The sequence below is a fragment of the Phycodurus eques genome, chromosome 7, assembly GCF_024500275.1.
Source record: "Phycodurus eques isolate BA_2022a chromosome 7, UOR_Pequ_1.1, whole genome shotgun sequence".
NCBI classification, from domain to species: domain Eukaryota; kingdom Metazoa; phylum Chordata; class Actinopteri; order Syngnathiformes; family Syngnathidae; genus Phycodurus; species Phycodurus eques.
In genome coordinates this window covers 17,963,049-17,975,439 of record NC_084531.1, presented here as the reverse complement: position 1 = coordinate 17,975,439, position 12,391 = coordinate 17,963,049, and the positions used below count along the sequence as shown (strand labels likewise).

Below are 12,391 nucleotides of genomic sequence, written 5' to 3'. Positions count from 1 at the left end.
GCGCGGCACACAGGGGAAGTCTGTGAACCTGTTTTCTGCGTTAGGTCATGTGATTTTCCGCATATGGCTGATTACTGCGAATGATGAACTTCACGCAAACATACAATACTTGATGGTTGGGGAGGTTTTTTTCCTTTTTCTCAAGCCAAAATGACAAAAAACATGTTGCGATAACAACTCATCAATGACTTGTGCTCATTCGTGTGTGTGTGCGTGGTTGTGTGAGAAGAGAGTTTGCATGTGTGCGGTCGCTTTACAGTGTCAACTTCTCTCTTTTGACAAACTGAAAGTCATCTCCAGTTCAACTAAGAGTATCTTTTAATAATAGGAAAAGCAAATTTATTCATATAGCGCATTTCATACGCAAAGTAACTCAATGTACTTTACATGATTAAAAGCATTTAAAAACAAAGAGCAAAAGACAATTACGAAGTAAAGAAAAGTAAGACCGCTTACTAATATTAATTAAACTGTTCAGTGCGAGAGAGAACATTTTGAAAAAAATGGAAATGTTCTAGGTGCCATGGTGGGCGACTGGTTAGCACATCTGCCTCACAGTTCTGAGGACCTGGGTTCAACTCCAGCCTCGCCTGTGTGGAGTTTGCATGTTCACCCTGTGCCTGTGTGGGTTTTCGCATTCCAAAAACATGCATGGTAGGTTAATTGAAGACTTTAAATTGCCCATAGGTGTGAATTATTGTTTGTCTACAGTATATGTGCCCCGCAATTGGCTGGTGACCAGTTCAGGGTGTACCCCAAATCTCGCCCAGAGTCAAATCGGATAAGTGCCAGCACGCCCTCAGCGACCCTAGTGAGGATAAGCGGTACGGAAAATGGATGCATGGAAATGGTCTAAAATGCTCAATAAGTATGAGAAAACCTGGGCTTAAACATTGACTCTTGGGGCTGACTTTAATGCTGTTGGCATCTTATTCCATTTGTGTGCAGCGTGACAGCTAATTGCTGCTTCACCATGTTTGCTTTGGACTCTGTGCTCCACTATCTGACCTGAGTCTGTGGATCTCAGGACCGTAGTGGTTTATATTCCATTAGCATTTCTTTAATGTATTCAGGACCTAAACCATTTTGTTATTTTATAGACTAGTCGCAGAACTTTAAAGTATATTCTGTAGCTGACTGGGACCCACCGTAGAGACTTTAGAATAGGAGTAATATGCTCAGATCTCTTTGTTCTGGTCAGAAACCGAGCTGCAGCGATCTGAATGGGTTGCAGCTGTTTAATGCTCTTCAGAGGCAGTCCAGTCACAAGACCATTACAATAGTCAAGTCTACTGGTGATAAAAGCATGCTTTGGTGTCACCTCGTCTGCTTGGAACATGCAACTCTTCACTCGGGATATGTTGTTCAGCTGCTAGAAGGCTGTTTTAGTGATTGATTTGATATGACTGCTGAAAGTCAGATCTGAATCTATTAGCACACAAAAGTTTCAGACTTGTTCTGTGGTTTTTAAAGAGAGTGACTCCCAGTATGTACTAACAGCAATCCTTTTTTCTTTTCCTGCCAAAAACAGTTACCACAATTTTGTTGTGGTTTAATTGAGGGAAATCTTGATTCATCCAGTTATATATTTGTTTTAGACCGTGACACAACACCTCAATTGAACTTTACTCATCTAGAGACATTGCTAGATATAACTGTGTGTCCTCTACATAGGTATTATAGTCAACATTAAAGTTCTGAATTTGACCCAAGGGTAGCATATACAAGCTGAAAAAAATGAGTCCAAGAAGTGACCCTTGAAGGACCCCATAATGTCATTGCCATTCGATCAGATTGAAAACTTCCTATGGTTATGAAATAACTCCTTTCCTCCAGGTAGGACCTGAACCATATAAGCGCTGTTCCATTTAGTTCTACCCATGTTTCCGACCTGTTCAACAGTCTATCATCTACTGTATCAAATGCAGGACTGAGATCCAACAAGACAAGAAATGACACCTTTCCTGACTGAATCAGTGTTCAACCTTATATCAGTTTGGGAAGAGCTGATTCTGTACTGAAATGAAATAACCTAATTGAAATTTGTCAAAACGTCTATTTAAGTTTTTCAAAAAATTGCCGAGTTGCTTAAAAAAGACTTTCTCAACAATCTTGGCTGTGAATGGGGAGGTTTGAGCTGGGTCTATAGTTTACTAACATGTAATCATTCAGCGTTCTCTTTTTTTTTTTTTTTTTTTTTTTTTTTTAAGAAGTGGCTTCATGGCAGCTACTTTCAAAGGGTTAGGAAACTCAGCTGACTGATGTGAGCAATTGATAATTTGGTGCAAATCAGCAAGCACAGACGTTGCAATAGTTTTGGGGGGGAAAAAGTCACACGGTATGGGGTCAAGACAGCTAGTATATGGCTTCAGCTGGTGAACTGTTTTGTATCAAATTGTGTCATGGTAGTAGTTTTTCCTGGGTGGTTTTAGGTGTCGCATCATTTTAAAACTTTGCTGGTACTGTATTTGACCTCATGGATTGTTGTTTTATCACACTAAAATTGCAAGTAAATTCTTTGATTTTATCTGTTATGTAGAGTTATGGAGCTACCTGATACGGTCGGGGGTGGGGTGGTGGTGAGCTTGTCAACCACAGCAAACAGAGTATTGTTGCGGTTCTTACTAATAATTTCAGAAGAATGTTGCTGAAAATGTCCCTAAACTCTTGGTTGAAATTACAAATACTTTGTCTGTAGATGTCATAATACACACAATAGTTAGTTAAGTGGGCCTTATTATATGGCAGGTATTTTCCTATTTATGAGGTGTACCTCATAAAGTGGCTAGTGATGATGGGTCATGTTTTTTTTAAATTATTATTTCTTCCATCATGCCACTGAATCAATTTAAAAATAATTAAAACATCTTGGTGTGCGGTTTCTGTTTTCCTGTTGCGGTGGCAGATTCCACTCAGTGAAACAAAAACGTCAGAAGGGAAACTTGACACGTGATACAACAAACACAACTGTAATGATATCATATCAATCATGTCAATCTTATTTACAGCATGGCATTCATTAGAAAAAAATAAAATACATTCATTGTGCAAGTTCATCTACTTCATATAAATGTGTTTTTTTCTTTGGGTCCTGTTCGGCTGTTAGGTCAAGCAGAAAGGAGACTGGATCACTTTTGTCCATCCATCCATTTTCTTTTACCGCTTATCCTCACCAGGGTCGCGGGGTGCTGGAGCCTATCCCAGGTATCTTCGGGCGGGAGGAGGGGTACACCCTGAACCGGTCGCCGGCCGATCGCAGGGCACATATAAACACACAACCATTCACACTCACCATGCATGTTTTTGGGATGTGGGAGGAAACCGGAGTTCCCGGAGAAAACCCACACAGGCACAGGGGAGAACATGCAAACTCTACACAGGCGGGGCCGGGATTTGAACCCCGGTCCTCAGAACTGTGAGGCAGATATGCGAACCAATCTTAAAATCTCTTCATGAGTAACAGTGAAGGTGGCACGGTGGACGACTGGTTAGCACATGCCTCACAGTTCTGAGGACCAGGGTTCAAATACCGGCCCCGACCCTGCCTCTCGCCCGAAGATAGCTGGGATAGGCTCCAGCACGCCCGCAACCCTAGTGAGGAAAAGCAGTACAGAAAATGGATGGATGGAGTACAGTTGAACCTGAGGTTTCAAACTAGGGTTTCAAGTTAAGGTTTCAAAGCAGGGCTTTAACACAGGGTTTCAAATAAAGATTTCAAGGCTTGGTTGGAGGTTCTAATTATGTTTGCAAATCTGGGTTAGGGTTTCAAGCCAGGGTTATTTTAATCCCCATTTCATATTGGACCGGACAGCTTCCACTGTACATCATCTTCACAAGAGTCCAACAATATTAATAAATTGTCCAAAATAGCATCATAAAACCTGGCTGGAGATGGTTGGTTGCCATGACAACACACTTGTTTCTATAACAGCGTGTGATTGCACACACACACACACACACACGTGTACAATATAACATACAGTAAGTCAGATGTGTGCAAACTGGCCAATCAGCTTTGGTCTGGATGCCAGCCCGCTGCGTCCGACCAAAAAAAGAAAAAAAAGTGCCAAGTTGTCACATCCGTCAGCTGTCAATCAAAAATCTTCTCACAGTTTGTCCTTTAAACAGCTTTGTCGTCCAACAGAGAAACGCGGAGCCGTCGGTTGTCGTTCCTTCGTGATTGGACCTCCTCGTAAGGGGGCGGGGGATTTTCAGAGCAGGATTGGTCGCCGGGTGGCTCCCGGGCCAGCAGGAGGTGGGTGGGTCCCGGCGGGGGAGACCGGCAGGGCGGGAGGGGCTGACCCCAGCTGCCGTAGACCGCCTCCTCGTAGGAGGGCAGCGACACGGGAAGTCCCTCATTCATCAGGTCCAGCTGATCCGAGGACCGACGCCTGGTGGTAGATGTGAAATAAATGTCATGTGACACACGTCATGAAATAATATCATGTGCCATGCATCATGTGACACGCATCATATGACATGCGTTATTTGATACATGGAACATGTCATGTGATACACATTAAGTGTCATGTCATGTGACATCACTTGACACGTGCAACGTGATAAATCGTGACAAACACCATCTGACTTGTCAGGTGACACGTGTCACGTTTCATGTGACAATAGATCCATAACACTTCATGTGACGTGACAGACCCTTCATGTGACACAGACGCTTCATGTGACACACATCACTGTCATGTGATGTGTCATATGGCATGTGTCATGTCACACGTCATGTGAAGTTTCCTTTGACAGATATGTGACACATGACGTGTCACATAACATCATGCAACACACTTCACAATTCATGAGACACACGTCCTTTGATGACACACGAGATGTGACAGACGCATCATGTGATGTGCGTCAAGTGACATGAGTCACATAACATCATCTGACACAATGTGACACACGTGACGTATCATGTATGTGACACGTTACATGCGATACATTTCATGTGACGCGCATCATTTAATATCACATTATGTGACAGGTCGTGTGACGTGTCATGTAACATCACTTGACATTTGTCACGTGACGTCATGAGACATGCGTCATGTGATAAGTAATGTAACATGTTACACACGTTATGTGGCACATGTAATGTGACTCATCATGTGACACTTGTGTGACAAATCGTGACGCATGAGTAATTGTGAATGACAGCAGGGACCTCACCTATGTGATTGACAGGGGCAGAGGCGGGACTTGACCACCAGGCAGGCGGTGGTGGTGAGCAGAAATATGGACACGCCCACAGCCGTGGTGGCCATGTTGGGCATGGCAAAGTCTGCCCCAGTGTTGGCGTTAATGCCCGCACCCCCTGTGGAGAATATGAGCAGTAGGGTTTCAAGACAGGGTTAATGGCTCAAAGTAGGGTTTGAAGTCTCTATTAGGGTCTCAAGCCTGTTGGTTTCTTACTACCCAGTGTTAGTTTGTAGGCCTATTCTATTGTATCACAGCACTGCATGGCATCGTGGGTAAAAGCGCTGACACATTTTTGATGTTCCCGTGTGGTTTGTTTGCAGCTTCCTGTCTGAGATTAATGTTTATTCTGGTGGCTTCTTTCACTTCCTCATCTCACACTTCCTGTTTGCAGACCCACTGCCACAAGAAGAAGAAGACATGGCACCAAAACCACAAACAGTCTGATTAATAGGTGAAAACGAGCACTGCATGCACCCCTTTCGTAATTAGAAGGGTTTTAAGATTGGGTTAGAGTTTCGAGACAAGTTTAAAATTGAGGTTTCAAGTTAGGGTATAAAATTAGGGTTTTAAATTAAAGTTTCAAGCCTGGCTTACAGTTTCGAGTGAGGGGTTCAAATAAGGGTTTCAATGTTGGGTTAGAGTGTCAAATTTGAGTTTCAAACCTGTATTAAGGTTTCAAATTAGGGTTGTAAACCTGGGTTAGGGTTTCAAGATAGGTTTTACATTTATAATTTCAAATCGCCGTTTCAAGCCAGGGTAAGCTTTTCAAAGTAGGGTTTCAAGTTTGGGTTTCATATTATGGAAGAATGCAAATGGAAGGGTTTCAAGGGTTCTGAAACTAGGGTTTCAATCCTGGGTTAGGGTTTCAATGTAGAGTTTGGGTTTCAAATTATTGTTTAAAAAAAAGGGGGGGGGGGGTTAAGGTTTCAAGTCAAGGTTAGAATTTGAAGTCTGAGTTATGGTATCAAATTACAATTTGAACCCTGAGTTAGGGTTTCAGATTTTGGTTTGAAATAAGGATTAGGGATTCAAACATTGGTTAGGGTTTCAAAGTAGGATTTCTCAATTTGTTTATCATATACTGCTATTTAAACACTTTAGAAAACATACAGAATGTCAAACTGTACAATGTAATGTACGATATATATGTACAGTTATGTAATGTAATACAGGAGTCAGTATAAGGCCTGGTTGAAAGGAGCGACCTAATGAGAGTAAAACTGCGTTGATTTCTGGTAGGACCGAAACAAGAAGGAAGAACTTTAGAGAGAAACTAGGTCAGCACGTTTAGATCTAGGTCCATGATATGAAGTGGTCATCAAATTTGGCCACCATGCGCTGCCCACATGGCGTGATGGAAAGCTCAAATTCTTCACAATTTATACATGATTAAAATTTAGTAGCATGGACTGAGCCGACTCCTCCCCCCACCCCGAACCTCGTTGACCAGTATTCGCTGGGCGAAAACAACGATCAGCCTCCCCAGCTTCTCATTAAAGGATACGTGGAAATGGCTAAGATGAGCCTAAAATGGCCTCTTTCAACAAAAATTGCAGACTTCCTGCATCTTTTGAGGCATGACTTCTTGAGATTTTTTGCAGGTCTACTCATAATAGGCATGTCTAACAAATTTCATGTTGCTTTTTTAAAACTGGCTTGAGAGGCTGAATTTTCCAAATTTGGTAGCGATTAGACAACATTTATAGGACAAGTTCGTCTTTGACGGACACCTGGAAAGGGCCGCATTAGACCAAAATGGCAGACTTCCTCAACGTTCACCTTTGATGCGGACGCAGGTGGGTATGGGCGGCTTCCAAGCGCCGTGATGGCACCAGGAGACGGGAGACTTGGGTGCGCGATAGCCATCCTCACAGAACAGGTGCACGGAGGTCTTGTGCAGGAAACCTCGACAGGGGGACGGCTCACAGCGGAAGCCACCATGCTCGGGCACCAGGGGGTGCGTGCAGTTACTCAGTCGACCTGTAGGGGACGCAGCGGCGTTGGTAAAGTCGGTGAGGGGATGTGGGTGGTCTTAATCCAGTGGTTCTATTAGTTTATTTCCAACAGATTATTCTCTTCATTTTGTAGAATTTCTCTTGGCTACATTGCTTTCATTGGATATTTGGATGTTAGATTTTTTTGTCCAACCAGATTTCAGCATCTTTGAGCTGCCAAGTCATTCTTATCTGCCAAGGGCCTTGGACGGATGGACGGAACATTTATTTCAGTGAGCTCACGTACCACTTTGAGAATCATTGCATTAATACAGTGAATAATAAGCATCTCTGGTGAGTGAGCATGATGTATTTGACATTTTCTTACGTTTTATCAAGTTACTTTATGATATTGAGTTATTTTTTTTTTTTAACCTGTCCTGTTCAGCTGCATGGCCATGCCGATTGGTTTATCTGTATGCCTTATATGCTGGAACAGTTTTGCTGTGCAACAGGGGAGTTTGAAATACTTCCTCTGCTCAATTTTCATATATTTTTTGATCATTCTGATGTTTATTGAAAATGCAGTCGGACAGAAAAGGGTTTTAGGGGACAGACAGAGGGACATAACGGACAAGGGGAATAGGGGTGCGAACCACAGCAGAACAATAGTTAGACAGTCTAGACACCTATAAGAACCTGTGAGTTGATATCTTAATATAACATGTCATTACTAGTAGTCCCAGCACAAGCCATTGAAGCCTATATCGTGTCTATGGAACTTATTAGTGACACATGCATGTTAGTGAACTGGTGTACGGAGTTGCTGTGCCGGCACATTGCGGAAGGGTGGGCCTGGCCACCCCCACCCTCAAAGGGGGGCCAAGCCAGCGAGCCCATCACGTGGGGGACCCAGCCAGGGAGACACCAACCGCTCCCCAAAACCCAGGGCGGTCACCCAGCCCAACCGCAGCGCCCCTGACCAGTCCCTAAGGGAGGGGCAAGGGGCATTGGTTTTATGACCAGTTTATGCAGAAATTTAAGACACGCCAAAGGATTGTCATACTTTTTCCTCCCACTCTAAGTCCCCACTGAAAGCCTAGGTGCCAAATGCACAGTTAGTCAGTGGGTTAGGGGTGTGGTTACCTGCAAACAGGCGTGGTAAGGAGGTCAAGAGAATGATGATGATGCATCGACATGGCCATGGAGACGACGGTAACGCAGACATTCAAATTCCTGTGGAGCACATGTCAACTTTGAACAGCCATTTTGCAAGACGCCTTGTGTACAAATCTTTGATACTTGAATTCCATGTTGCTTTTCTGCCTAGCAACAAAAAAAAGATACAATAATGATCACAGGACATTTGATGTAAAAAAAATTAATAAAACGACTTAAGTTCCTTCATATGACAGCATGATGTCGTCATGACATCATTACATAGTAAACAATGGCTCGCAATGCAGAATGTGTGCTGCTATAGCATTAGCCTAATAGCATAATTGCCTAAGTCATTTTTAATTTAAGGTCACAACATTCATAAAAAAAAAATACCTATCTGCTTGAATAATTTTTTTTTTTTAATCTCTGTGGACATTCTCAGTCATCTAGGTCAGGCTAATCTGCAAAAGTTGAATTGAGGAAACTGGACTCTTCATTTTTGGTAAATTGTGTATTTCACTTGTTTTCCAAAAACGTTCCAAAATGACTGCGATTGTGATATTGGAATAACAATATGTGTGTGTGTGCATGTACAGTGTATGTTTACTCTATGCATGAATGTGTGTGTGTGCGTGTACAGTATATGTTTTCTGTATGCATGTGTGTTTACTGTCTGTGTCGTAAATATATTTAAATGTGTGTATTGTATATACAAATGTGTGTTCAGCACATTTGTTGTGTAGAGTATTTATGTATGTGTATATCCAGTGTTGCCACAGTTACCTTAAAAAAGTAACTTAGTGACTTTACTGATTTATTTTAAAAGTAACTAATTAAGATTACAAGTAACCTTTTGAGTTACTTTCTGCAGCTGCCAAGTAGCAGGAGTATCACTCATCTACAGTACAGAAAGAGCCTTAGCTTAACCGTACCCATTACTTGGTTACATACGCAACACAGGTTGCAGAATGCCGTCATCAACATGAACCATTAAATTAAATATTCGTCTCGTTGAAGCCACATTAAATGAGCTACTTAGTACAGACTTGACATGCCAAATACAGTACCTAAACAGCTAAACAAAGACACCATTCTCAAGTACACATCTCTAAAGACTCATAGATAGATACACTAGATAGATAGACTGTAGCAGCGCTGCATATTGTTCGAGTTCTTTGGTTTACGATTGTGTGGGGGTGAATCTTTGCATCAAAATTACAATGGTGGGAGCAAGTGTGTGTGTGTGCGTAAATGTGAGAGAGAGTAGCTGTTCGATGTTGGCCTTGGGGGAAACAGACAGGACTGCACATAACGTTGTTTTAAAAGTGTGATTGCGGACAACAGTACTCATTTTATTTGCATTTTAGAGTTGTTGGTAGCTTTTCCTGATTTCATACCCCAACAACCCACACATACCTGCTCCCACCATCGTAATTTTGATGCAAAGAGCGCGAGAACTTTTTTGTTCCCTGTGACAATTTTAAGCAGCTGTGACCGACTGGTTAGAGCGTCAGCCTCACAGTTCTGAGGTGCGGGGTTCAATCCCCGTCCCCGCCTGTGTGGAGTTTGCATGTTCTCCCCGTGCCTGCGTGGGTTTTCTCCGGGCACTCCAGTTTCCTCCCACATCCCAAAAACATGCATTAATTGGAGACTCTAAATTGCCCATAGGCATGACTGTGAGTGCGAATGGTTGTGTATTTTGTATGTGACCTGCGATTGGCTGGCAACCAGTTCAGGGTGTACCCCGCCTCCTGCCCGATGACAGCTGGGATAGGCTCCAGCACTCCCGCGACCCTAGTGAGGAGAAGCGGCTCAGAAAATGGATGGATGGATTTTTAACTAGCAAAGCTGTGGTTGACTGACGGGGGGAGAATAATTTACGTGAACGTCAGCCGTGCAGCGCGTTGAACCAGCTCACAAGCAGTCCGGACTCCAGCCGAAGTTGAAAGCTCTCACTTTTCATTGTAAATATTATTTAAGCTAAGCTTAAGTAAGTCGTTCAGTGAGTCAGTTCTTACCCCCATGACAATTTCTGACAGCGCACTTCGGTATGAATAATTAACCCACAATGCATTGCGCGCTTACACCCCAGTAAAGCTCTCTTCTTAATGTGTAAATAAAAAAGTAACAACAATCAAATACACTTTTTACTAAGAAAAATAACAAAAATAGTGTGGCAACAGTGAAGCCATGCATTTCTTCGCGCTTTTATTTACTGCACCTTCGCTGTGGATTGTATGATAAACAATGACCCCAGTCATTTTCCTCAACAATTACAAAAGATACAGTCGACCTATTTGGTGAAGTGATAATGGGAAGAAATCATATGATTGATTGTTAAATCATTCATGACTCAGTAGTAATTATTATAGTTTGATGAAGTAACTGTAATCTGATTACTTACCTGGAAACATTTATGTGTATTGTATGTATACATGTGTGTAATAATGTATGTATTACATACTGTAATAATGTACCCGTGTGTGTTTTTCAATATATCTACAGAATATATAAACACTACTGTACGTATGTGTATTTGAGTCATGTATACTGTACATGTGTATTTTTGTATTGTATGTATGCATATCTGTGACCAGGGTATATTTGTGAGTTTGCTGTTTATGTCTGTACTGTGTACAAGTGTCCTCTACACACGTGTATATTCATGTTTACTGCATACGTGCATCTCTGTATGCTTGTGTACTGCACATATATCCTGTATATGTATTTTAGGGATGTGACAATATTCACGATAGCGCAATATCGCAAAATTCAAACAGCCTCGATATTGTCGTGGTCTTGTCTCGGTATTAAATAATGAGTTGATGTGTTTAAAATTTCACTTTGGGCTGACTATACACAGCCACACCGGTTAATATATGATTTGAAGCAGACTCCTTCAACAAAACCTGTGGGAAAACGGACAGGAACTACTAAAACCTATTGAGAAGGACTCAGCAAGTGTCAAGAAGAGCAAGAAATAGAGGTTTTTCGGTTCTTCTGCTTTCGCCTCTTTGCCCCACCTGTCCTGTGAGCCTTCCTGTAATACTGTGAGCTTTCCCACAATATTGCAATAATTATTGTACCATAAGATTAAACCCGAACCGTGAGATATAAACATTGATACATCCCTAATATATATAGAGAGAAAGAGAAAGACATTTATGTATGCGTGTGTGTATAGTGTAAATATATTTGTGTGTGTGTGTGTGTGTGTGTGTGTGAGATGAGTTGACCTCACACAGCTGTCCTGTTGACATAACACAAGTTGTGATATCCAACAAGCCTCAGTGACGAACATGCAGCACGCCCACACAGCGCATGGTCACGTGACACATAGCATCTATATCTGTGTGTGTGTGTGTGTCCTGTTGATATAACACACACACAGATATAGATGCTATGTGTCACGTGACCATGTGCTGTGTGGGCGTGCTGCATGTTAGTCACTAGGCTTGTTGGATATCACAACTTGTACTGCAACCAAGGAATTCTTTGATTGGGGAAAATGTGCTTTTGTCTGAAAATATAAAAGATTAAAAACAGTTTGTTGTTAAAACATTTATTTTCAGAATTGCGTAGCAGCGGGCCATATATATATATATATATATATATAGACAAATAAACCTCGAATCCCTCATGTGGACCATAAATGGACAATCTCTCTCGTTTATGGCGTCATAAGTGTCCGAAGCTCACATTAACAACGAGATAATCGAACCATGAAGGTCTCACCTGGAGGCAGCAGAGAGGCGATGAAGACCAAGCCGACGACCGCCGCTCGCTGCTCGGCAACAACAAGTGGTCTCTCGGCTTGACAGCTTCTTGGCTCCTTGGCTTCTCTGCCAACCCGCCGGCGTTCCAGGATCAGCTGTGAGATGCAAACATGAGGGCGCGGACTCTGGTTGGCTGCGCCTCCACCGGAACTAACTGTGGTTGGAAGATGTGAGTCACGTGGGCGCTTGTGACGACTCGGAATCTCCCACTTGATGACATTTTTTCAGGGTAAAAAAACTTATTTCCTGCCCTTTTTTCTCACCTTTTTAACAGCTCGGCGTTAAACTGAGTGTCATATATTCAATATA

The 12,391-nt window shown here is 42.3% G+C and overlaps 1 protein-coding gene across 2 annotated transcripts; it reads right to left on the bottom strand.

Moving 5' to 3' along the window:
• Nucleotides 1–2,953: 2,953 nt before the first annotated feature.
• zgc:152863 (uncharacterized protein LOC562658 homolog) lies at nt 2,954–12,163 on the bottom strand. Of its 2 annotated transcripts, none has more exons than XM_061682267.1 (5): nt 12,042–12,163; nt 8,292–8,381; nt 6,991–7,191; nt 5,182–5,326; nt 2,954–4,391 (listed from the first exon to the last, which is right to left on the bottom strand). In XM_061682267.1, the coding sequence occupies exons 2-5, from the start codon at nt 8,371–8,373 to the stop codon at nt 4,121–4,123; spliced, it is 699 nt and encodes a 232-aa protein (XP_061538251.1). In that variant the 5' UTR covers nt 8,374–8,381; nt 12,042–12,163; the 3' UTR covers nt 2,954–4,120. The 2 variants fall into 2 exon arrangements, with proteins under 2 accessions (XP_061538251.1, XP_061538252.1); XM_061682268.1 differs by lacking the exon at nt 12,042–12,163 and adding an exon at nt 9,827–9,928.
• Nucleotides 12,164–12,391: the final 228 nt, after the last annotated feature.